The 26,046-nt window shown below is 27.7% G+C and overlaps 1 protein-coding gene across 5 annotated transcripts in view; it reads right to left on the reverse strand.

Moving 5' to 3' along the window:
- Positions 1-5,235: 5,235 nt before the first annotated feature.
- The window catches only part of LOC142325476 (uncharacterized), a 388,745-nt gene continuing 367,934 nt past the window's right edge, over positions 5,236-26,046 (reverse strand). For all 5 annotated transcript variants that reach the window (XM_075367290.1, XM_075367291.1, XM_075367289.1 and 2 more), the window contains 4 exons: positions 24,285-24,380; positions 18,813-19,009; positions 10,592-10,700; positions 5,236-5,842 (listed from right to left, as the gene is read on the reverse strand). In XM_075367290.1, coding sequence (XP_075223405.1) covers positions 5,379-5,842; positions 10,592-10,700; positions 18,813-19,009; positions 24,285-24,380 — 866 coding nt within the window. In that variant the 3' untranslated portion in view covers positions 5,236-5,378. The remainder of the gene's footprint in view (positions 5,843-10,591; positions 10,701-18,812; positions 19,010-24,284; positions 24,381-26,046) is intronic.

Consider the following 26,046-nt stretch of genomic DNA (forward strand, 5'->3'; position numbering starts at 1 on the left):
ATGTTATTTTTATTATTCAGTGAAGTAGCATTGAAATCACAGGGGATAAATATAATTAGCGGACAGTTTAATGCTTGGTTTGGATCAGATAGAAATGAGTATGAGACAGCATTGGGTATATTTGGATGTGGAGGCAGGATTTAGGAGAGAAGATTGTTAGCTGTGTCTGAGGAATGCCCTAAGAATTGCAAATGGTGGTTTCATGGAAAGGTAAAAAGTTACAAGATACATTTGGGATAGAATATATAAATTACCAGTAAATCACATTATAGTAGACAGAATTTTAGGAGAGAAATTAGTATATACAAAAGTCATTCATATGTAAACCTAATGATGACCATAGGCTATTGATTGGTGATTTTAAAATAGAATTGAAAAAGACAAAATAAAATGAAGCAATTAAGAGGATAGAGATTGAAAATTACAGGATCATGAACTGAGGAAGAAGTTAAGGAAAAAATAATAATAAAAATGTTACTCACAACAGAGACTGAACAAGTAGCGGGAATAGTTTAAAACTTTCTTTGTGAAGGTGCAGGAAAATCATATGGCTTAATGACAGGTAAGAAAAAAGTAAGACAAACTAGCTAGTGGAATGAAAGAACTATGGAAGCAGTGAAGAAGAAAGATCAGGCTGTAAGAAAGTGGTTTAATGGTAAGAATGAGGAGGATATGGAAATGTACAGTAGAAAAAGAGGGAATGCAAGAGAATAGAGTAGTGGAAAATAGAAAATAATGGGGAGAGTTTACCCATAGGTTAGAAGTGGGTGTGAATAAAAATAAAAAGATATTTTATATTTTGATGAAGGCAAAGAAGATCAATGCAGGGATTAACTCGAGCAGAGTTAGATGATGGAGAATTAAAGAAAACTCAAAGAGGATAAAACAAGTTTGGCAAATCTACTTTGAGAATTTGTTAAATAAGGATTTCATGAATGACACAAGGAACAGCAGAGGTCACAGAAACATGAGTACTTTAAACTAGAAGGAAATGGAAGAGGCAATGAGGAATATGAAGACTGGAAAAGCACCTGAACTAGATGTGGTGATTGTGGAAATGATAAAACATCAGGTCCTGTTGGTATGCAATGGCTATGCAGTGTCTTTAGAAGAATTTGGAACTCTCAATGGATACCAGAAGAATGGGAAAACAGTGAGATTTTACTACTGTTTAAAAAGGAAATAGGAAGAAATACAAAATTATAGGAGGATAACATTGAGTGTGCAAATGGCAAAAGTTTCTGAATAAATTTTTTAAATAAAATTAAGGAAGGGTATTATAGATAGATCTCTGACTGAGGAACAACATGATTTTATATTGCAAAGGAGTGCAAACATTATCTATGCAGTAATGCAATTGTGTGAAAGGATGTGGGAATACTTGTCCAAACTAATTGTACAAACTAATTTTGATTTAATCAATAGTGAGAAAGCATATGGTTCATAAAAAGAGAATCCAATGGGAGAGTGACAGAAAAAGGAATAGAAGAGTACATAAACTGGATGCAAGAGATGTACTAGATGCAAATGTAGAATAAGAACTACACTAGAGAATATTAGCTGGTTTAATGTAAAAAAATGGATTAAAACAAGAAAGTATGTTGCATATTGTATGTATAGGTTATGTTTCATTACACATGATTTTCTTAAGTGTTTTTGCCAACTGTAACTAGTATTTGGGTTCTTGTTTGGTAGCAGATGAGAGGAGGATAGAAAATGAGATTACCAGCTGATTGCAGAAAGGAGGAAACTTCTACCAAGCTGTTAACATTAGGTTTGGGTGAGAAATATACCCTAGAAGACAAAGTTAATAATGTATAAATTATGCTGTGTCCATCTGATTACATTTGATTAATCAAGGTAATGACAGGAAAGGATTTGAGTTATCTGAAGGGCAAAGGAATGAAATATTTAAGATGCATATGAGAATAACATAAAAAGAAAGAATAATGAATATATAAGTAAAGAAGATATTGGGAAAATAAATAGGGTAAGAGAGAGAATTGGAAGAAGTCAAGTATGATGGTTTATACACCTCAGGAGACTGGCAAAGAGATGCAAGGTAAGGAAAACATCCAAGAGGAAGATCACATGGAAGATGGTGAGAGGTAGAAAGTAGAGGAATTAGTAATCGGAGGCTGTAGTAAGAGAGATTATGGATGGACACAGAGTGCTGATGAGACTTAGTCAACACCTAGATCCAGCAAACTGGAACAGAGATCAAATAAGATATGATGAGCGATGAATTCTTGTACCTACATTTATAAATGCAGTTTTATATATATTGCAGTTGGTAATGTGTATAAAAAAATATAAAATGATTACTTCTATACAATTTTCACTAAAACAATTTATAATAAAAAAATAAAAAAAAATTGTATGTAAGGATTTCTTTCTAGATACTCTTTATATAATTAAAGGATTAGTAAAAGTAACTTTAAATTAAACCACATCTTGTGAATTGCAACTATACCAAAGAAATTTAATAAAAAAAAATTAAAGATATTCTTGATAAGAAACCCAATACTTCATTCCCCCAACATGAATCTCACTAATATTGAATATCATCCAAGATTAAATATTTTGTTCCCACTTTTAATGTCAGTTAAAATAAATAAGTTATAGAAATAAGGATCCTTAGAAAGTTTTCTGTAGCATAACACAGGTTCTCTGTGCATAACACAGAGAAAAGGTAAAGGTTAAAGAATCATGTGGTATAAACTTGTTTTATAAAATATTAAAGAGAAAGGACATGTGCATACATCTAAAATAAATTTGAAAATGTTTCTTCAGTGACGTCTATTAACTGTAACTTACAGATGCATAGTAGTATTTTTAATACTCCTAAACAATTTGCTAAGCTTTTTTATTATGTTCAAAAGTCTGCCTTTTGATGTCACAGAATGTGACATCTATACCTTAAAAATTTGAGAAAAAAAACTTCTGATGGCTGGCCACAACTTGTTTCGGTAACATATTCTGTATTCAAGTTTTAATGTCACTCCTCTTACAAGATAAAAAATGACAATCGATCTTGTACTTAAATGCATGCAAAAAGAATATGAAAAATAGAAATGGAGGCCAAATTATTCATATCAGAACAGTTGTGCACAAAACTACTGTTAGAAAGAAAATGTAAAATATATTAATATTTTGCATTAATGGATATTTCAATATTAATAAATCAGATTATTGGTTACTGGTCAAAGGTGTGGAGGAGGGGGGGGGGAGTAGAAACCCTGACTTATTTGACATCAGTTATTAGGCTTGTTAGGAAGTCCAATTGGCAATGGTAAGGAAGTACAAGGGACTTCAACCATTAAGCTTGTTACACAGCCACCAGAGAGAAAAAAGAGTTCCTAAGATGACCCTCAGCCAGCCTACCCACCAAATACCAAGGATGTACTGGGTTTTGACAATTTTAGGATGGAGAACCTAGCAGCAACCATAGAACTAATATTCAGGGGAAGGAATTAAACATAAGAAAAAGGAGGGGGGCAATGAAAAGGATGATCTACATAAGAGTTTACTGTCTTGACCAGCACTTTATGTTATTAAGTAATAAAGACAAATACATATCACTGCTTCCATTTTATGTAAATCAAAGTGTTAAAATTTTAATTGCTGTGCATTACTATCTGATTTTATTATGTTATTTTACAGTAGATTTGAGAAGTTTGCTAAAAAATTGTAACAATTTCTACAAAGATCCCTGTAATACTTACTAGACTGTTCAGAAATAAATACTTATGGCCTCTTATCACATTATTATTATTATCACTGATTAAAGTTTAGAAAGCTTTGCTGACACTCAGGGTGGGTATGGATTATTGGACCAGTGACTGACTTCTTGCTACTTATGACATCCTGTCGTAATATACTATCACTTCTACTATATTATTAGCAGTGCCGTGTTAGCACTGTAAGTAGTGTTTACTACTCGTCAGCCTCTTGTGGTGTGAGTAGTAGTGTCTCTGCCTTTCACCCAGAGGCCCTGGGTTCGAATCCCGGTCAGGCATGGCATTTTCACACATGCTACAAATCATTCATCTCATTCTCTGAAGCAATACTTAACTGTGGACCTGGAGGTTAAAAAAAAAGAAAGAAAAAAGTAATGTTTACTTCAGACACCCCAAGGTTGAAGTACTGAGCATCAATATTTGTTTATGCTTTCTAAACGTTGTTGAGTAATACATATATGAAAGAAGCTAAGTACAACTTCGTTATGTACTTTGAAATCTTCACATATAGAAAATATGGATCAGATGGAATCGGAATCCTTTAACTGTAGATGTAGTTTGATTTGATAACATTATGTCCATATATTTTTCAGAATGTCATATACTGCTCTGACCATTAACAAATATATACCATTATCACATTAGGATATACACATAACTGCAGAGAAACTGCCTACCACCACTTAATTTAAATTATCTATGGAACTGGTTTACTAAGTTAATTTTCATCGCTGTCATTTTAAAATTACATTTAGAAATGCTTAAGTAACTATTTATATCCTACTCAACTATGAATGATGTTAAGTGGAAAAACAATCTATAAAGATAATGTTTTTCTCAAAAACCAAAACTTAAGTTATAAGTTAATATAAGTTATTTAAAATATTTGGAAACCAGTACGCACTGTGTGCAATTTTTTCTGTTAACATTGCACTACGCTAACTAATTTTAGCCACTTTGATTAGAATCATAAAAAAATATCATAGAGATTGGATGGGTGTTATTTCCTCAGCAACCTGGTACATATTTTTATTTCTAAATGTATAGTGCACTCTAATACCAAACAGAAATACAGAATATTTCACAAGTCTATCCTTGATTATATATTTGTATAACAAGTATTGTAGGTAGAGAGATATGGATTACTATATTTTATAGCTAAACTTACCATATTTCTGTAGCCACATCAATAAACCTATGTATTGATATGAGTATATCATGGCTAAAAACATTTGTGGTTTAGAAATTAAATTCCTGACAGTGGGTGGATTGCAATGTCCTTTGATTGATTGCAGTAACAATTGTTTTCCCTTAATCTCTATTTTATAACTACGCAGAGACTTATGGAACATAATACGAGTGCAAACATTAATAATATGAGCGCAACATTCTCAGTGCATATCTATGACCACAGTCATTAGTTTATGTATATTTATTGGCAACGCTAATTAATTATTTAATTAAATTTATTTTTCATTTTTAAACATATAATTATTAATGGACATGAATTTACAATATTTTAATTAAATAACCTTATTTATAAATTAATGAATAAATAAATGTAGCTTACAATATGAGCTGTAACTATATCAAATGAGTCACTGTAAGGTATACATAAGTATATATATATATTTTTTTTCAACAAACACAACTTCCAACGCCAATACACTGGAATGAAGGTGAATCATCCAATAATCCATTGGAAGCACTTGTGCTATGCACTTTTTCATCTCTTACACGGTGACTATACATAGTAAGTCCTTCTCCGATTGAAACATCAGTGTAATTAACACTTTTTGATTGAATAGTGCAATCTGTTGGTAACTCACCAGAACTTATTTGGGAACAATAATTTGTTGTTTGTTCAGATGGGAAACTTTGATGATATGTTATTCTTGGTGGTGTTTTAAAACATGAAGTACTAGTTGCACTGTGTGCAGTAAATGTACTACCATAAAGAGCAAGCATATCACTGTAATTTCCTTTGGCTCCTATATCATCTCCTTTTGAATTTGTATTACCATTTCCATTACTATTACTGCCATAAGCCATATTGAACAGTGCTTCTGGATCACATACAAATTTATAAACATATCTTTCACCTGAAAAGTACAAAAAATAACATTATAATGTCAATCTTAAAATTATTATTTTATTTATTTGTAAACATTTTTCTGCATCTTTATTTGCAAAAATTCCTGATATTAGTTTTATTTTTATTTATTTATTTATGAAAAAGTACCTTTCAAAATTCTGATGAACTTGAGAAGGATTTGTAGAAGTCTGTTAATGAAATTTTATTTCTTTATCTTACTTATACTTCCATTAATGTAATCCAACTATTATGTCTCAATTCAGAACAAACATCAAAAATCGTTTTAAAGAAATGAACTTGAATTTACAATATTTTAATTAAATAACCTTATTTATAAATTAATGAATAAATAAAAGTAGATTATAATATGAGCTATAACTATATCAAATGAGGCAATCTAAGGTAGTAATAGAGTTGCAGCAATAGTCTTAATGTAAAACCCACTTTACTTCTGAATCAATATTTAATTTTGTTGGAAACAGATTTAATAAATTATATAAAGGTCTATTTAAAAAGTAGTTATATATCCTTTTAATTGACATTGCAATTGCAACTGTTTGTTATTTGACTTTGTAATTTAATGAAGGCTACTGTTAACAGATCAACCAGATGGAATATATTTTGTTTTAACCCCAAAAATGAAAGTCTAATACAGTTTTGATGTAAATTTGTAATGAAGAGATAAATTGATAAGAAAAGGGATGACAAAAGAAACTTGAGGCAATTACTGGATAATGTGATACTCCAAAGATGTCAAAAATAAGAATAATACAGAAAAAATCTGTAATAACATCATTCAGATGGAATAAAGTTGTAGAATACATCTATGAAAAAGGGTGATTAGATGAAGATTAGATTTTTACATTAAAACATTAAAAATATATGATAATATGTATATGAAAAAGGTAATAAAATTATCAGATAAGAAAACAACTGTCTATTATGGAATCTTTTTTGAGCAGTCAAATTTGGGTATGATTGATTATGTTCTGGTACATCTAAATGTAGCAATTGTACAAAGTGCAAGTGCTTAGAATTGATCAAAATAAACTTAAAGTATTTTGTATTTTGAAGTGTAGTAAAATCTTTTTTTAATGAACCCATTTTAAGCATAACTTTGGGGAAATCAAGAAAAATATTTTTTTCTTTTTTATATTGTGTATTCACTTCAATTATTAGACAACAGCATCAAATCTGTCAGTAGAAGAAAGGAAGATCATTACTAGCATACTACATCTCGAGTTTAATACAACTTTAGTCACTAACACTACATTCAAAATAACTGTTAATATTCTAAGTGGAGAAATGGAAATACCTGCCCAATAAAAACTACTCCCTCATTCTATCACATATTTTCCAGTATGTGAGAATTTATGATGACAGATGATACATGCAACAACAAATGAGTTAATTTTCTGCGTATGCAAAAAGTTAGGTAATAATCAAAAAGACTGCAGGTAACCTGGCACAAAATCCAATTTGATTCTGAAACTGCCATTGGGATTCTCAAGATAAAAAGCATCCTATGTCAGCCTTAATGTGGTAACAGTGGTGTATTGTTGTTGCCTTCTTCACAGAGCTGAACTTACAAGGTGTGATAAAAAATTCAGAGTAGGCCGCTTCCAGTGTAACATACTTTTTTTGCAATGTTTCCACAGTTGAAAGCAAAGTCATTTTTAGTGAGCATTGTATCCTCTTGCTGCATTTCTTTTGATCACTTCTCTGCCTTCAAATCTCTTTCCTTTAAGCAAAATTTTAAGTTTAGTAAAGAGTAAAAGATTACAGATAGCCATGCCTGGTGAGTTACGTGCAGGTTGTTTGGTTCTGTGTTTTGCCAAGAATCTCTAGATAAGCTGTGATGCAAGGGCTAGAGCATTATCGGAATGAATTTTCCAATTGACCTTTTCCTAAAGTCTCTTTCCTATAATGTCTCTTAAGTCATATAATGTTTCCTATAATGTCTATAAAGTCTCTTTCCTCTTAATGTTAAACAGCATTTCTTTATTGACAGTTAGTCCTTGAACTAAGTTATACTTGAAGAAGCATAGATGTGATAAACTATGTTGATAAAAAAAAATTTTCTACATGACCTTCAAATAGCTTCGTGATTGCCTGACTTTCTTCTGCCACAGAGAAGTTGGAGTTTCTAATAGGATGACTGTGTCTTTGAGGAAGAGTTATACTAGACCCACATTCCATCTCCAGTTATTATTTTTATCATAAAATCAGCATCACTATTAGTGCATTCCAGCATATCTTGCACAACTTGTAGATGGTTTTCTTTTTGTTCATGAGTGAAAAGTTTTGGGAAAAATTTTGCTCCTACGTGCCACATCCTGAGATCTTCCATTAAAATCCATTGCAATGGGTCAAAGGAAATTCCTATTTCATCTTCAGGCTCTTTAATTGTTATTCAATGATCATTCAACACCATCTATGAATTTGTAACATTTTTTGGGATTTTTTGCCAATGGAAGGTCTGACAGTGTTCATCACTTTCGACAGACATTCGGCCATCTTGGAGATGGTGATATCATTCTTTAATTTGTGTTATTTCCATAGACTGATTACCAAAAGCTGTTTGAATCTTCCTTATAGTCTCTACTTCTGTGTCACCAAGTTTCTGACAGTATTTAATACAAATGATCTGTTCAAACCATTCAGTCATTTTGAACAGCAACAAAAATATGATAAGAATTAGTCATACATTTTTGAGTAGTGGTCAAAACTGAGTTTTTGAGCTGTAATGCAGCAAAACATTGAATGATATGTAACTAAAACAAGTCAAGATCATATTCACGATGACCTTCCCCACATGCTCCAACTTTACTGCAATAAAAAATAAGGTCAGATACTTTTTGATCACATATTGTTCTGTTATATACTGACATGATAAACTCACAATGATCCCTGAACAAAATTTAATTACACCTATTCCCTTTAAAATGTACTGTGATAACATAACCTCACTTACACATTAACATAATAAATATCTGTCCATTTACAAGTAGCAGTATTTCACTATAGATACAATTTTGAAAGGTTTTAGTTAAAATAACAGTCTTTTAATTTTATTTGGAATAATTATAAACGTACTTGTTGCATTTTTTCGGATGCCAGTAATTTTTTTCATTACCTAATCTTTTGTTTATCTACCATGAAGTTAATTCACTTTTATAATTATATCATACAAAATGATATCTAACAGTGAATTGCAATGTTATGTAGAACACTATTTGGTGCAGTTTTTAAGTTTCAACACCATTATTACAAAACTATATTCATTAATAACTAGTATTCATACAGAAAAATATAAAATTTATTAAAAACTTAATGAATTAAGAACATAATGAAAAAAAAAAAAATTACTCATATTAACATATAATTTAAATGACATAAACATAAATATGATCATATCTGTAACACAACAGATCCTACATGACTGATTCTATCTAGTTTTTGATTTGCATAGGTCTTCAACAAGCTGAATACCCAAAACATAAAGGTCCAAATGTCTATCAGGAATATGGAAGCATTTAGAAAAATAAATTTTCTCACTACTGTATACTTAAAAACATAAAATTTAAATTATGTACAATAATTAATCACAGGTTTTATGGATCATTAGATTTACAAATGAAAATATGGTTGAACTTATAAGGTTTTACTTTCCAGTAGGAAAACTTTTGCAGTGGTATCCTATCAGTCAAATGATCGAATATATATCTAATTAAAATATATATATTATAAAAGTGAATAATTTTAATTTTGCATCAAATCATATTTAAACTTTTCAAAAATGCTTTTACCTGTATTTATATCAAAACATTCTCAGTTCCATGACTTATAATTTTCATCATTAGGTGATTGAATTACATTATAACTGCAGCTATTATTTATTGCTGGTGACAGCAGACTTTTTTTTAACATATTTTTTAAGACAACAGAATGAGATGATTGTTTGTTTATCACACCCAATACTCAACACAGGGTTTCATCATGAAAAATTAGAATGTTATTAATGTTTTATTTTAGTTTATTCCTGCAGAGAGGAGGTAAATCCCAACTCTAGGACACTTAAGTGTTTGAAACAACTCACCGAGTTGGTCTAGTGGTGAAGAGAGGTGTTTTAAAATTGCTCTCAGCTTGCCAACATTAAGCTTGTATAGTCTGAGCACTTAAGTTCATAAATTCCTGAGAATTTTTATTTGTTTTCTACTTTTTTTTTTTAATAAAATCTTTACAGATTCAAAAAGTTCACCAGAATACCATAACTTTATCAATGTCAAAACAATGCAAAAACAGGATTAATAATATGTTGAGCAAAACAGTGCAATTAAAAATGTTTTCATGTTAAAAATTACTAAACTACATTAAATTTTAAAAATGGATTTGTTGTCATTGAAATTAATTTTTTATATAATCTTCACTTCTACTGTTATGAGCAATAAAATTGTATGAAAAATTTACATAATAGAATATGAAAATACATACATTATTAAAAAGAAAAGATAACTATTGATGATGTGAAGAAAAAATAACTTTTATCTTAAAAAACTTTTGTCTTTTAATGAAAAGTTATCATAAAAGAAAATATGTGTTATAATTGTTAAGAATTTTTATTTGGCTTTTGTTAGCAATAAATACCATAACTTTTCTTTATATAAGAAATTTAATAATAAACAAGTTATTAATTAGTTGTATTGTAAAGTCATAAATTCATTTAATACATTTTGTAATATTATGCATAATTTACCTGCAACCTTTTGCATTATTCCTTTTTCATAATAATATCTTAAAGAGCGAGATAATTTATCATAGTTCATAGCAGGACGATTTTTTTGAACTCCCCATCTTCTTGCAACCTAGTGAATAAAATTATAAACATTATTTAAAATATTAATTCAGTTTATAATAACTGATAACTTTAAAAAAATATTAACCTTATTTACGTTCTCAATTTATTTGTTATAAACTTCAAAATTTATTTATAAATTTAATATCATGGTTGACCATAACATTAATGCTTCAATTAAATTTACGTATTAAAAATTTGATCATAATCTTATTTTTCAATCAATTTTGAATCAGCATCATTGCATTCCAACAGAACTGTTGGATAAACATGAAGAACATTTTATGAAATAAAATTCAATCTCTTGGTGCTACTATCATTCCATCTTTAAATTAATATTAAGATAGTTTACCTGCTCAATAATCTTTTAAAAATTTTTTTATTAAGTCTACCGTTCACTGAACAAAAGTCATAAAAAATACAAGAATTTCTTTGTTCCTATATTCTAATAAAAATTAATGGAAAACATAATTACAATAAAAAAATTATAAAAAAAAGAAGCATTAAATAAGGTAGCTCCTAATTAACAAATGTTTTTGAAATTATCTCTATTTCAATACACCAATAAATTAAATTCAAAATAAAAAAATTCAAATTTCAAATAGAAACACTTAAAAATCTTTTATAAACAAATTTAAAATTAGTAATTGTCATTTTTGTTCCAAAAGCAATCATCAGTAGATGAGGAATTAGTAAAAGAAAATAAACAGTAAACAATTACTTATAAATAAAATTAAGAGCGATAAATTAATAAGGAGAAATGAGTAAATAACCATATCTAAAAAAAAAAAAAAAAAAAAAAAAAACATTACAATAACAATATTTCTAGCTGACTTATAAAATAAAAAAATTCTGTACTGTTTTAGATAATCCCAGCTGAAAGTAAAAATAACCTTAAAATCAATTTAAATTAGTCAAACTTTCAGTTTATTATAATTAGCAGTGTTAAACTTTTACATTGAATTGTTTGTAATCAATAATAATTTTTATTTTATAAAGGTAGATATAATCTTGTTATAGTGTTTTCATAAGTTTTGTTTATTAGTTGTTATTAATTTTTTTATTTTATTTGCAACCCACTAAGGGTTTTGTTTGCTTTATACTACTTCCTCAGTGCCTACTGGTAACATTTGTTTAACGATCAGACAGTCATGAAGTTTTAGGTAATAATTAAATCTGTAAGTAAACACTTATTAAAAATTTTTTATTTTCAAATATATTTTAATAACTGTTGAGCACTGATTTTCTCTTTACCGTAACATGAGTTAATATATTATTTGTAAAAAGTAAATTTCCTTTATTGTAATCTCATTGTATTTCCATTTGAAGATGAAGGAAAGCATTGCTCTCTTGTAAAATTACTAGAGTTGGAAAAAGGGAAATTTAATAAACTATCTGGGTATGGAGATGAAAATGCTTTGTATAAAATGTTAAGTGTCTTTTGAAACTATATTGTAGCATTTTGAAGGAAAAATACATATTATAAACAATTTATTTACAATGTCATTAAGTAAATTTTAATAAAATAACTAACAAAATCACAATTAAAATTTTATTTAAAAAAATTTACTGTAGATATTAAGCGTTCGTGATTCACTAGTATTCTAGTAAATGATATTAAATTTTGTTTTCAATTGTTAAAAAATTCATTAGGTTTCTTAAATTGATGATCAGGAAATAAATGTTTTCTCATCTAATTAAAAAATAATGCAACCTCATACAAATAGAACGCATTAATTACCATAAATCAGACTCATATAGAATTAAAGTAACTATATTTCTAAAATTTATGAATTTTATAGTTATAATTAATGCACTGCAATATTAATATAGATTAAAGAAAAAATGAAAACTAGTACTTATGAGTTCACCTATCATTTTCTACTAATTTCACTCATAAGACATTCCAGAACCTGGAATCACCCATATTTAAACATTCTGTAAAGGTAATTCTTAGTATTTATAAATAGTGACTAACACCAGGAAACTTTACACACAAGTAGGTAGGTGCAGATACACCCAATTGTGTGTCTCTCTCTGACAAACAGTATATTTTCTAATTTTTTTTCCAAAAGCTGACTCATGGTACAATGTGTAATGTACCACTGCGTGGAATTAAAGATTTGAACTTTGATATTAATGATAGACAATGATTTAAAAAATATGAAACAGTTAATAAGTGGTTAAAGTGATTTAAAAACTAAAAATAAAAAATATATAAAAAAGAATTGTAAAGTAAATATTGAAGAAAATTTGTTAATAAATAAAACAGAAAAACCATAAAACAGTAGAAAGTATATATTATAAATAAATAACAATTTTTAAAGGATATTAATTGAAGTTATGTGAGCATATGTTAAACCAGGGTACAGAAAATTGTCGGCCTCTGTGGCGCAAGTGGTAGTGTCTTGGCCTTTCACCCGGAGGTCCTGGGTTTGAATCCCGGTCAGACATGGCATTTTCACATGCTACTTGTCATTCAACTCATCCTGTGAAGCAATACCTAATGGTGGTCCCAGAGGTAAAAAATAAAAAGAATGAAGAACATTACGTGTTTTTATTTAATTATTATTAAAAACAATAATAAAAAATTAATAACATAAAACTTAATAGAAATACTAGTTTTGTGAAAGAAACTGTTTATTGTTACCTGTTTTAAATAAATTAACAGTATTATTTTATTTTATTGGTGGTAAGATGTTTAAAGGAGTTGATAATTTATTAAAGATGGAAATAAAAACTTTAAAATTAAATGACTACTTTATTAAATGGTAACACTATTGTTCTTAACACTACCAGTAATTCTAACAAAAAAAATGTTGCTAATTAGCATTGAACAGTCATATTAAAGAAATTATTCCAGTATTTTGAAAGTGCTTCATGTTTAATAATTTTAAGTGTTACGAGACATGCTTTCTATCTACAAATATCAACTTTGTAAACTGTTACCATGAGTATATTGAATAATATTCTATTGATTTTTTTCATGATGTACGTACTATTATAAATTTATATTTATTAAAAATGTTTGTGTCTTATTATATCTATGTAATACGTTTTGTCATATTATTAGGGTTCATGATGTTCTACATTTAATTAAAAAATGTTTAAAATTGTGATTAAAATAATGCACAGGACATCATCACAGGAGATCACGAATCACATCATAAGATTTTATGACTGAAGGTGTTCCTTACAAATAATTGTGTTTCGGAGATGAAATTCTATTTTTAAATATTGTTAATTTATTTATATATTTAGAGTATGACATGCAAATCTCAAACAATGAAGTACATCCTATATAAAAAAAAAGTAATTAAAACACATGAAATAAGTATTTAGCAGTCACTATATATGAACATATATATAATATATATATATATATATATGTATGTACTGTCAAATTTTATTAAATAAACCATTATTTAATAAAGTCATATCTTATCTTAATTTTTTAAGAAAGTACTTTCAAAAAAGTAAATTAAGTAAAGAAAAACAAAATTTAATTTTTATTATGTAGTGAAGCAATTATTTCAACCATGACTGAGGATGTAGAATCCCATGAAAGTACTTTCATGAAAGATTAAGGTAAGATATCTCATCTCAATATTCTGTACTAGGTGGTTTGGTTGTAGATATATTTAACTACAAAACTGATTCATTGAGAAAATCAACAGATTACCAACACTTGCTCTCATAGTCCACTCTTCTACAGTATGGCGAACTGTTTATCTGCCTACATTGTAGTCACATTATGGAGATTAATTAATTTTTCATTTGAAGAGAGACTGCACATCTGCAATGGATGGTTGTGATTTTATTAATACAGGATCATGTTTTGCTGAGTAACTCAAATCTAATTGGGTTCTTAGAAACGCATGAAAAATCTGGGTTCTATTAATGAGACATTTTTTCTCAAATGCAGCATCATGATTTTTTTTTATTGGTTAAATATGCTGTCACCATTGATGTAGTTCTTAAACAAAATCTATTGTTTTTAATGTGATTAGAGGAAGAATAAATCGCAAGTCAAGAGTTGATCTGTATTCTTTCGTATTCCCTGGTAAGTGTTAGTTGCCTGCTCAAGTGTTTATGAGTAATGTGGCTCAGCATTGGCAGCCACGGGACAGAGTGCATATTTTATCATACTTGATAAATATTATATCATTATATAATATTAATTAATATTACATATTATATATTAATATTATACATGTAATATTATGTAATTAATTTATATTAATATTAATTATAATTTATATTATATAAATTAATATTATATTATTTACCTTCTGTATCTAACTACATTGGTGATTGTTAGCAATTGAAATGTTCATCTAATTTTAGAATTAGTATTTATTTTGTTAATGACTTTTGAGCACTTTATCTTGTAAATTTAATTTCAATATCATTTTGGATAGCTCATTCTCTGTATTTTATACATTTTATGTTTGAGATGAATAAATCCATGAAAAAAATTTATCAAAATGAAATTATCAGTCAGAAATAGAGTAGGGGGTTTTTCTATCTAAATAGCAAATTTAATCAAGTGTTTGTAATTTTTTTTTATAAATGTTAAATTATTTCTATTGAGATATTAACTATATTATTTATCAGGAAACTTAAAATATGACTAAAACTTGTATTTATATTGTAATAAATATTATAAAATGTTAATTGCAATTTAAACAATTTTTTCTTTAATTAGTTAAGCATGGCACAATAACTTTTTATTATCAAATGAATCTTTATCTGTAAAGAAACTATCTTTATAGGCTTTAAAAGAATCAGAACTTTTTACTTCCTTGAACAAAGTAAAGAAAGTATTGTGATTGCAAAAAATTTTGGTTTTTAGATTTCAATGGAAATATCCATTTTGATCTTCCCTGAATCAATTTTGACTGGTTTTGGTGTGACATCTGTATGTACATATGTATCTTGCATAACTAAAAAACAATTAGCTGTAGGATGTTGAAATTTTGGATTTAGGACTGTTGTAACATCTAGTTGTGCACCTCCTGTTTTGATTGCAATTGACTGAACCAAAAGTGTCCAAAAAAAGCTTAAAATCCAATAAATTTGGATTTTAGAATTTTTCTTAACTTCAGTAATAAGGCCTAATTAAGAGCTTTTCAAAAATATATCATAAGTGGTACTTATTTTCATTGGTGTCAGATTTATAGCCAAATTAAATTTTAATTAAGGAAATATTTGAATCTTGAAAGGGGAAGGCGCATTTGTTAGAATCAGACTTCATCTCCTTCTTTTTCTATCTTTTTTTAATTTAAATATATTGTTTTATTAATAATTATTAACCTCTGATTGTAAAAGTATTTTACAATAAATAATAATTCAATAATAACAATTAAAAAAAATATGAAAAAATATCAGAAGTTATTAATGAAATAAAATTTTATGTACTTTTCATTTTAAAGAAATGTGTATATGTAATTTAATAGGTGTACAAGAAAGTCATGTAGTGCCCACATCAGATTTTTATGTATAGGTTTACTTAAATAATAACAATTATGCTATTTTATATATCATAAAAATTAATAGTCTAATATAAGGATATCCAGACAATTTATAAGAACATAAAACAGAAAATACTTCGTAGTTATTAATAAATGTATTTTTTTATTAGTGTACTTTTCATCTTAATCCTGTTGTATACTTTTGATTTATTTTTATTACTGTACGTGATTAATCAATGTTATATAGTGTTAAAATTCTCTGTAATCGTTAAATTTTCAGATACAAAACACACACATACACACACACACACACACACAAAATAAATTATAAACACTAAATTCTATTAACTATTGTTATGAGTTACGTATCTATTAACAAGAAACAGAGCACATATTATAATCTTTTGTAATAACGAAATGTCATTACTGATTCACGATGTGAAAACACCAGATGTTTCCTATAATTCCTTTAATGTAATGGTTTTTTTAAATCTTCATTTCATGTTAACTCCATTTACCAACTGCATTAAATTATACTCGGAAAATTATTTCCATAAATAACAATGTATATGTTTATTTTCTCATTGTGGTTTTTTATTAAAAAAAAGAAAAAATCATCACTTTTTATATTACAATCAAAATCTTGATAGAGAAATTTTGTGGTTACAAATAAATATTATTGCCTCAAGGAAATCCCATACGTCTCACCCTAATAAAATGTAATTTAAATAGATACGTTACACTGTTATTAGTGGTTCTGGTTCTTAAATCTAATCATAAATTATATCATGTAATGTAACATAAATACACAGTTAGTTAATAATTCTAGCCAATTTGAATAATAATAAAATACATCATCATATTAAATGTTATAATTAAAAGACATAATTTTGATATTTCCATAAAATTTAATTGGCACTGTTGGAATGCTGTAACAGTTTATTCAACTAATTATTTGGTTTAAGAATCAATTTGGTTTTTATACATGAATTAAATTATTTTATATGAACTAAATTATTTTATATTAATATATTCAAATATTTTATTTATATCTATGTTATTAACTAAAGAGTTAAAATTTATTATCTAATTTAAAATCTTTAAACATTATTTATTATTAATATGGATTTAAAAAATAATAAAGATAATATATAAAAAACTTTCAAAATCCAACATTATGTTTACAGACCTTTGTACAGCTATCATCCAGCTTCTTCTTCAGAGGTATCACGATAGTGCTGTTTTCAGTGGGACTGATATGAATTATTCAGAAAAAGCTTTCAATAAATGTTAAATAGTATATTTTGATTTATGTCCTATTTACTCAAAAAATATGTTGTTTTTATCAAATCTAGATTATTTTATTATGAAAATTTTATGAAACAAAATTTTCATAATGCTAAATTGAATAAACACCACAAATAAATTGCAGTATTTAATTATATGTTTTCTGTTAACATTTCAGTAACACTACTTATTAGAACGTTGAAGAAAGTGATAATTGCAAAATATATTTTTTAAGTAGATACGTTACACTGTTATTAGTGGTTCTGGTTCTTAAAGCTAATCATAAATTATATCATGTAATGTAACATAAATACACAGTTAGTTAATAATTCTAGCCAATTTGAATAATAATAATAATAAAATAATTTAGTTCATATAAAATAATTTAATTCATGTATAAAAACCAAATTGATTCTTAAACCAATTTTCACTTTTTTTAGAAAGAAGTGGTTTTTTATTTTTTAAAACTTTAATCAGATTTAATTTTACTGGTAATTAGTAAAAAAAATAATATAGTGATAGAATATAAAACAATATTGAATCAAATAGAAAAACTGCTGTGTTACTTGAATGGTGCAACTTTAATTTTCAGTTCTTAGTTAAAAATGTAGTCTTAGTATTTTTGTAGAGATATTATCTAGGATGTCTATAACAAAACATTTTTGAAGTTTTTAAAAATTGATAAGAAATTATTGAATAAAGAGCAGTTGAATAGTTTTCTTATATACTTGAATGTATTTTTTTTACTACTATTTTTATTTATAAAATTTCTAATTTTTATTTTTATTTTATGAATTAACATCATTAAAAATATATCACTTTCGTAAATAAATTTCTGTAAAGATAATGGTGTAAAGTAAGGGTGACCAATGGAATGTTTTAAGTTTTGCCTTCAACAGTTAATTATGGAAAAGAAATAAAAATAGAACTTTTAATAATTATTTATTCATTTATTTATTTGGAAAATGTTAAAAGTAAGCAACATTTATCAATAGTTCTTGTAATCAAATCTTTATGCAAATTTTTAAAATCTTTCTCATAAATAATATTTAATTGTTAATTCCATTAAACATTTTTATTCAATCTTTTAATTTTTAATCTTCAAAAAATCATTTTTAGAATTTGACTATAAGAAAATGTGAAAGAAAAAAAAATTAAGACAACACTTATTTTTTAATCAGTTTTATATTTACATAATATTCATTATCAAATCTTAATTACTTAAAAATAAAAAATATTTAATTGCAAATCTTTTCATTTCGGTGTAGTCCAGACACAATTTCTGATATCTACATTATCTACATGGGAGGCTGAAAATTAATTTGTTTTTTAGGTTACACATGCAAGTAAAAGATTAATACCTCTTCTGGTTCAACGAGTTTGAATTCCATGCCACGACCAGTCCATACAATACATGAAGAATTCGAAGGATCATCTAGTAATGCGACTAAGAACTGCCATAATTGTAATGAACCTCTCCTTTGTTGTCCTGAACTTACAACAACACTTGATCCTGATGAATAATTATTTTCTACACTCCAACTGCTGGTCTTATAGTCTGAAATTAAATTTACATTAATCTTAATATAATAATAAGAAAAAAATAGTGATGATAAGTGTCATCATCTTTTATCATCAGAAAGAATTTCAGTTCACGAATAAAAAAAAAAAATAAAAAGATGTGTCACAAAAATATTACTTTTTAAAGACCTATCAGTTTGATAATTATTAATTATTTTATTGTGACTAACAAAATTAGATAAGTTATAATGATTTCAATGAGAAGCCGAGATAACAGAAACTGACACAATATGTGGAAGTCCTTTAAGTAGACGATGAAAGATTGTACTTATTTCATCTGTGTTGTGCTTGTTTGTAATGTTTTTATCAAATTCAGTTATCTCAGTTTCATATTATTCAGAATGCTGGGTTGAGATGTGGAGTTTTTTGGTATGGGCAATATTCAATGTTTTAGTAGGTATTTTCATGTGTTTTTTTTTCTTTTTAGATGGTTTTTGAAAATCAATTCTGCTTTTTTATGTATTTGCAAGCATGTACTTGTTCTCTTTCCATTTTTGGTTGAAAGAGCACTATCAAGTACAATTTAATTAATTTGTTTTTTCAATTTAATTTATTTGCTATTAATGTTTGCCACTGCACATCTTTTGGAGTAATAAAGTGCTACCTTTGCACTTGCAGTAATAAAGTGCTACCTTTAAACTGGTGATCTGATCCAAGGATATTAAGGATTGTTAATCATCCGTCAGATTTTATAAGGATCTTTAAATAAATTCAGGAATTAGTTAACCAGGATAGCAAATAATTATTTATTTATATTGAAAGAAATGTTAATTATTCTAATAAATTTAGTCATTAGTTTGACTATATTCACATTACTTATTTTCCAAGCAACAAACTTACTCCTGTTATTTGAAAAAAATGTTAAATGTTGCATACTCTTTCTAAGAAGGTTTTTAGTTGCTAAGGAAGCCACTTTTGCATTACCTCCTGCATGTGCACGTCTCTGGAAAATTGATGACCCCACAAAGATCCTTGAGTGACCCAAACAGATTAAGTTGTAGGGAGCAAGATCTGGGCAGTAAGGTGAGTGATCCAGTTAACTCAGAATTAGTATGTTGGTGGTTTGAATGTTTGGTGAGTTGTGTGTGGGTGGACATCGTCATGCAACAATTACTACACTTTCTTTGACAATCGACCTCAGTGTTTGTTGCAAATTGCTAGCTTCAGCTTGTTTTCCAACATTTCATTTGTACTGTTGAACATAGTCCCCTTTTCCATGAAGTCTTCCAGTATAGACCCTCTTGCATCCCAAAAAACAGTTAGCATAACCCTTCTCACTGATGGATCAGTCTTGAATTTTTTCTTCGTCAGAGATCCTGTGTGTTTCTACTCCATACTCTGGTTTTCAATTCTAGCTCATAGTGATGAACCCACGTTTCAACACATCTGCTCGAAACTATTGACTATTCTGTTCAAAAATGTGTTGCCTTCCTTGCTGAAGCAATCGAATAAGTATTACCAGATGTTAACATGTTTGAGCTTGTGTTCTGTAGTAAGCTGTCTTGGTACCCACCACGCACAAACTTTATGGAAGCCGAGCTCATTGTGTATGATTTGATGAGTAGCACCATGACTGATGTTTAAAGAAGATGCTACCTCATCGATGGTAACTTACCTACTCGTCAGAACCATCTTTTGAGCTTGCTGAATTTTTTCATGTGTGGTAGAGGTTGACTTCATCCTACTCCCTCTTCATACATCACACTTGTCTGGCAGCTTTTAAACTTCTCGATTCATGAAAAAATGCTTTTATATGATAAAGCACTGTCCCTGAATTGTGATAAAGTCTATGATGAATTTCAGTTCCTTTCATCCCTCTCTGACCAGCAAAATCGGATCACTGTTTGCTGTTCCTTCTTGATGCTAACTGCTGGCAAAGTGGGATACATTAGCGTAGTTTACACTGTAATAGCTGAAAGGCAAATGGTGTGATCAGAGTCAATTTCGTTCATGTGACTACACTCATACAAACTTTAAGTACATATGCACAGAAGGCAGTATGACTTTTTTTTTGAGGGTGAAAAAAGCTTTCGCATTATCATCGCTCAGAACAAACATAAAACAAATAAAACCAAAATCCTAAAAATTAAAGCTGGATTAAAACTAAAATATTAAAAAAGAAACAAAACTTAAAATTACTTACATGGAAAAAATATGACTGAGAAACTTAAAACTAATGTCACTAAAAACTTACAACTAATATCACAGTCGAAATCTTAACAATACGATAAATTTATTTAAAAGAAATATAAAATAAATACAAAAGATTATATAAAATTTAAACATAAATAAAAAATTTAACACAAAAATTAAAAGAAAAACAGCTACATTATAAACTCTTTCCAGGAAAAAATATATACACAAGAATATTAAATTTTATGTATAAAACTAATACAACATAAAAATAGAAACATCCATTCTAAAACTTCATTATCATTGCCCAGGATTTGATGGATGTTTCTGGGCAATTTAAATCTATGATGCAAGGCTGCAATCAAAAGGATGTGGCACAAGTTAGGTGGCAGTTGCATCTTGCACATAATGGTGCATTTTCTGCTGACAAGAGGTACCTGTGAGTGACATTGGTATGTCCTAATCGCAATTGGCAGAGGACCTTTCTTTCTTTTGTTTAGCCTCTGGAACCACTAAGGTATTACTTCAGAGAATGAATGAGGATGATATATGTATGAATGAATGTAAATGAAGTGTAGTCTTCTACAGTCTCAGGTTGATCATTTCTGAGATGTGTGGTTAACTGAAACCCAACCACAAAATTTCACCATTATCCACAATCTAATATTCAAATCCATATAAAAGTAACTGCCTTTACTAAGATTTGAACCTTAGAATTCTCAACTTCGAAATCAGCTGATATGCAATGATGGAACTCATCATCAGTAGGTCTAGTGGTAAACTACCACTAGACCTACCTGGTGGGTTGATGTAATACTGACTGCTATTATAATTATTAAATTCAGTAGAACTGGTTTAACCGTAATTTTTATCAGTCTTTCCACACTATAAAAACTTTTGGATTGTATCTGAAAAAGTATCTTAGGCAAACAGCCATCATTAATTCATTATCTCCAAGTAAGCTTTTCAACTTGGATGATAATCATCTAATATTTCATTTAAATATTGCACCATTTGTAAAAAAATTAAAACTTTAAAAACAAAACTGACTTGCAATGCACTAAATGTTTGGAAATAATTTTTTTCAATTATCATTCTTCAAATTTTCCTTTTTGAAATCAATTCAAATTAAAAACAATTATAGATGACTTATTATTGGTTTAACGTATCTATTGAAATCGGTTTAATGATACAAAATGTTTATATTCTATTTTATAATTTGTAGTGTTTGCTTATAGATAGTAGGCCTATAATACAACACTTGTAATATGAAAGAAGCTAAGTACATGAATACAAAAGATTGGAAACCTGTGTCTTGTTAAAGATAAGAAAAGTGATATAGAAAAATGACATACAGAGACTTCTAATGCATTAGATGTAGAAATAAAAATATGAAACCGAGGAACTTCCATTATAAAGTAAAAGAAAATATCATAATATGTCCATTTCAAGATGAGTTAGGCTTCGACATACATAAAAAAGTACATACAGTTCAAAATAAGAACCTCCTCCTTTTCTGAAATTCAGAGAAAAGAATGCTATGTTACCTAATCCTAAAACACAGATATAATTTTATTTAAATAAAGAATCTATAACCATTAGCATTTATTTTTGGTTGCTAAAATATAACAGATATATAAAAACAATTAATTATTTTCACCTGAAAACAGGTTTGAATTTAATAGGAGGTAATGATAAACTCTTGGGTAGGTTACCTATCTCAAATAAATAGCACTGAGAAATACGACAAAACTGATAGTTAATTTTTCTTTAGTGGGATAAATTAATGACTACTGATTAATTAAATAAACTAAATAACATGTAGGTACTACTGAAATTTAGTAATTTAATTTTAATTTAGTAATTTTAAATATGACTGATAAAAAAATAGGTTGTAATTAGTGTCATGAAATTAGAGAAAGATAGTAAAGTATCTTCTACTTTAGAATAATTTTGAATTTCTTAGAAAAAAATTCAAGCATCTATCAAAAGTAACCAGAAGTTGAAAGTAACCAGTAGAATTATCATTGATCAGCTATTATAAGATCTGTACTGTAATGAACTAGAAACAGAAAATAAATTTCAATTTAATTATTTAATTTTAATTTAAAAATTAAAACTTTTATTTCAATTTATTAAAATAAATAAATACTATTTATCAATAAATACCTGCCAATATTACTTGTCAAATAAAGAGATATTTCAAATGGCACAAATGGCAAAGTAACAAAGAGATGAGTGAACATGTTCTTTTAAAAAACCTAAGTAGCCGCTTGTTTTCACATGACTCTAATTTGTAGAGAAAGATAAATGTTATATTTATATAACACATATTTAAGCACATCATTATAAAATAATTTATCAGTAAAGTGTTATGTAAATATTCCTTGATCATTAATGTGTTATGTAAATATAATTATTTTTTGGGTAAAGTGCTTACGGTTGTGAACAAGTATATTTACTGCCTAGATAGGACCCTCAAGCTATATTACATGAAGTAATGTTTTCTTTTGCTGCTATTCCTTGTGGGTGGATCAATTCTTATTATTACAATTTTTTGTTATTCTCGATTCCTTTTTGCCCATTTGGGATTCTATTGGTTTTAAGCAAGTCATACCAATACTTTATTGAAGGAATGGAAACTGTACGTACAGCCAGTGGTGTTGTCTGGTGATGGAATAGTTGGCTTTAGTTGGATATTACCTGGAAGTTCTATTTCTTTTTATCCTGTGGCTATGCAATAAGTCTAATGATTTTTAAATCTGTTTTAATTAAAGATAAACGTCCTAATTTATCCCAAAATATAAAAATACTGGTTAATGTTGATTGTTTTACTTTAGTTATAGACGTAATTGAAGTAAAACAACAAAAGTAAACCAGTATTCTTATATTATTAAATATAAAACTATTTACAAACAATAAAAATATTCAGGAAGTATCACAGCTGGGTTTTAGGAATGATCAATCTATCTTTACAAGACCCTCTTATAAAATTAATGAAAAACCTTGTTGATGAATTAAGCAGAATGTTAATAAACTTTCAAAGTTCCCTTGTTTTTCAAAAAGTTAAGTGTCTATATATAAATTTTTAATAAGAGGTTTATATTTTAATAAAATACCTTCAGATGGAGTATTTGATGTAGAATGAGTCTTTGATTCACGCCCAGGTTGTGTCGCCAAATATAAGCTGGACAAATGTTGATAACTGCTGTTGGCTGTAACATAGTTATACATTATAAATTAAAGTATTTCTGAAATTTAATATCAAGGAACTAAAAAAAACTTTCATTTACTTGAAGATTCCTAGACATATAGTTGAAGAAAACTAAAAAGATTGTTTATTTCTTATTACGTTTTAGAAACATATATTTAAACAAAAAATATTTTCAAATTAAAGTAAGTTGTTACTATAACTTATTCTATTCATTTTTAGTAATGATATTTTTAAATAAGAATTTAACAATAAAAAAAAAATAACATGAATTTGATAAAATAGCTTGTACTGTTTTAATTTTTCAAAATTCAACAATATTTCTGAGTTAAAATCTTAGCATTTGTGTGTGGCTTTCAGTTTTCAAAGAAGATGAAAAAAACTTTAAACAGGAAAATTTCTATGAAAAACCCGTAAATGAAACATGTTTAATAATAAATAAATACAGATATATAAATAATTATACAGTAGGACAAGAACTGCAGAGGACTGGTGATACTAAAAGGACCGATTTATTTAATTTATTTCTTTTAGCTGTAATGGCTGTTACATAATAGTACATCAGTGTTAATTTATAATAATCTAAACTGGGTACTAATAAAGTAGTAGGCGATCTACCTCTGCAGTTAGTTAGTTAGTTAGTTCTTAGATGGCGCCACTGAAAAGGTATATTGAAATAAGAAAAAAAAAATTAATAAATGTATTAATTTAAGAATAAATTAACCTTACTCATGTTATAATTATATGCTTATAATTATAAATATTATCTAACCAAACTTAACCTACATTCACTTTGCTCGCTAGTCAAGGTTAGCGAGCGCAGCGAGCGTAGGTTAAGTTTGGTTACATTATATTTATAATTTCGGTATTATTTAAATAAAGATAATTCCATTTATTCTTAAATTAGTCCATTTATTCTTTTTTTTGTATTTATTTTCTTATTTCAATATAGTGTTTCAGTGGCGCCATATAAGTATTAACTAACTGCAGAAGTAAATTTGTTTGATAACAAAAATAATTAAAATAAAAAATAATTTTAACCAATAAATAATTTTTATTGTTTTTTTCTTTTTAATTTAAGACTTTATAACAGCGAAATAATAGCCTTGGCTATTACATGCTGTGGGGAGTGAAACCCGGAATCGTAAACAGAAAATTAACCATACTGATGAGTTTTTTAATAATTAAACGAATGAGATGGGATTTGCTAATATGGAAAAGGTAAATGAAAAATTTAAATATTTCTTTAATATTTTTCATCGTCAACTTGCAAAAAGTCAAACCTATTCTAACACTTCTTTGATATGTCACAGGTAAATCTTCGTATCAACGTAATTGTTGAATCAGTGGGAGTTATTTACATTCTATGATTTCTTAACATCACAGGGAATGACGATCAATCGGTAAATCTGTTATTAAGATAAAAGAATGAAAGATCAAAATAGATCGTAATTCCAGTTTACGGATTATGTTTATCAATGTAATGAAAAGTGTTAAATTTATAACATACCCGCTGAATAACTTATTCTGCATACTCTTAACAAACGCCGTGATGTAGGCAAGCTCGCAGTTCCAAATAACAATTATATTTAAATGACTCCTGACAAGAGACCCAAACAAACTCTCATTTGCCGCTGTTAGAAATGTCTTGAAATCTACACAATTAAACC

Source organism: Lycorma delicatula, chromosome 5 (genome assembly GCF_047948215.1).
Source record: "Lycorma delicatula isolate Av1 chromosome 5, ASM4794821v1, whole genome shotgun sequence".
Classification (NCBI taxonomy): Eukaryota; Metazoa; Arthropoda; class Insecta; order Hemiptera; family Fulgoridae; genus Lycorma; species Lycorma delicatula.